The sequence below is a fragment of the Antrostomus carolinensis genome, unplaced genomic scaffold, assembly GCF_000700745.2.
Source record: "Antrostomus carolinensis isolate BGI_N321 unplaced genomic scaffold, ASM70074v2 scaffold38986, whole genome shotgun sequence".
NCBI classification, from domain to species: domain Eukaryota; kingdom Metazoa; phylum Chordata; class Aves; order Caprimulgiformes; family Caprimulgidae; genus Antrostomus; species Antrostomus carolinensis.
The window spans coordinates 4,217-4,582 of record NW_010320482.1 but is presented as its reverse complement, the minus strand read 5'-3'; the positions used below and the strand labels follow the sequence as shown (position 1 = coordinate 4,582).

Sequence of the window (366 nt, the reverse complement as noted above, 5' to 3'; positions counted from 1 at the left end):
GATACTTAAACATGGAGCCCTTTTGTTAAATGTGGCCATGTGGGCTGCTTTGGTCCCAGGGGCCATGGCAGGCCTGGGGGAGGGCAGCTGGGCTGCGCTTCCCTTCGGGATACCCCAAAACCCGGACGGCCACCATCTCCTGCCCTTCGGCCACGCTGAGCGTGGCGAACCCGCTACGGGCGCGCGAAGGGGTGCCAAACCCCGGTTAAGATCACCTTGTCAGGATGTCCTAGCCACTTTCCCAAACACTGACACACCCGCTGCAACGAGTGAGCTCGCTGGGGGCCTCGCGCTCCCCTCCCTTTCGGGCCCCCGGTTACCGTTGCGCTGAGGCCCTTGCAGCCCATGGTGGGCTTGTAGTCACCG

At 63.7% G+C, this 366-nt stretch overlaps 1 protein-coding gene across 1 annotated transcript in view; it reads right to left on the bottom strand.

The window, feature by feature from the left end:
- Positions 1 to 215: 215 nt before the first annotated feature.
- Positions 216 to 366, bottom strand: part of LOC104526216 (myelin proteolipid protein) — a gene marked incomplete at its 3' end in the record, with an annotated part of 3,193 nt that continues 3,042 nt past the window's right edge. The window contains exon 4 of the mRNA XM_010169603.1: positions 216 to 366. This exon is cut by the window's right edge and continues 26 nt beyond it. Within this exon, the coding sequence (XP_010167905.1) occupies positions 216 to 366 (151 nt within the window).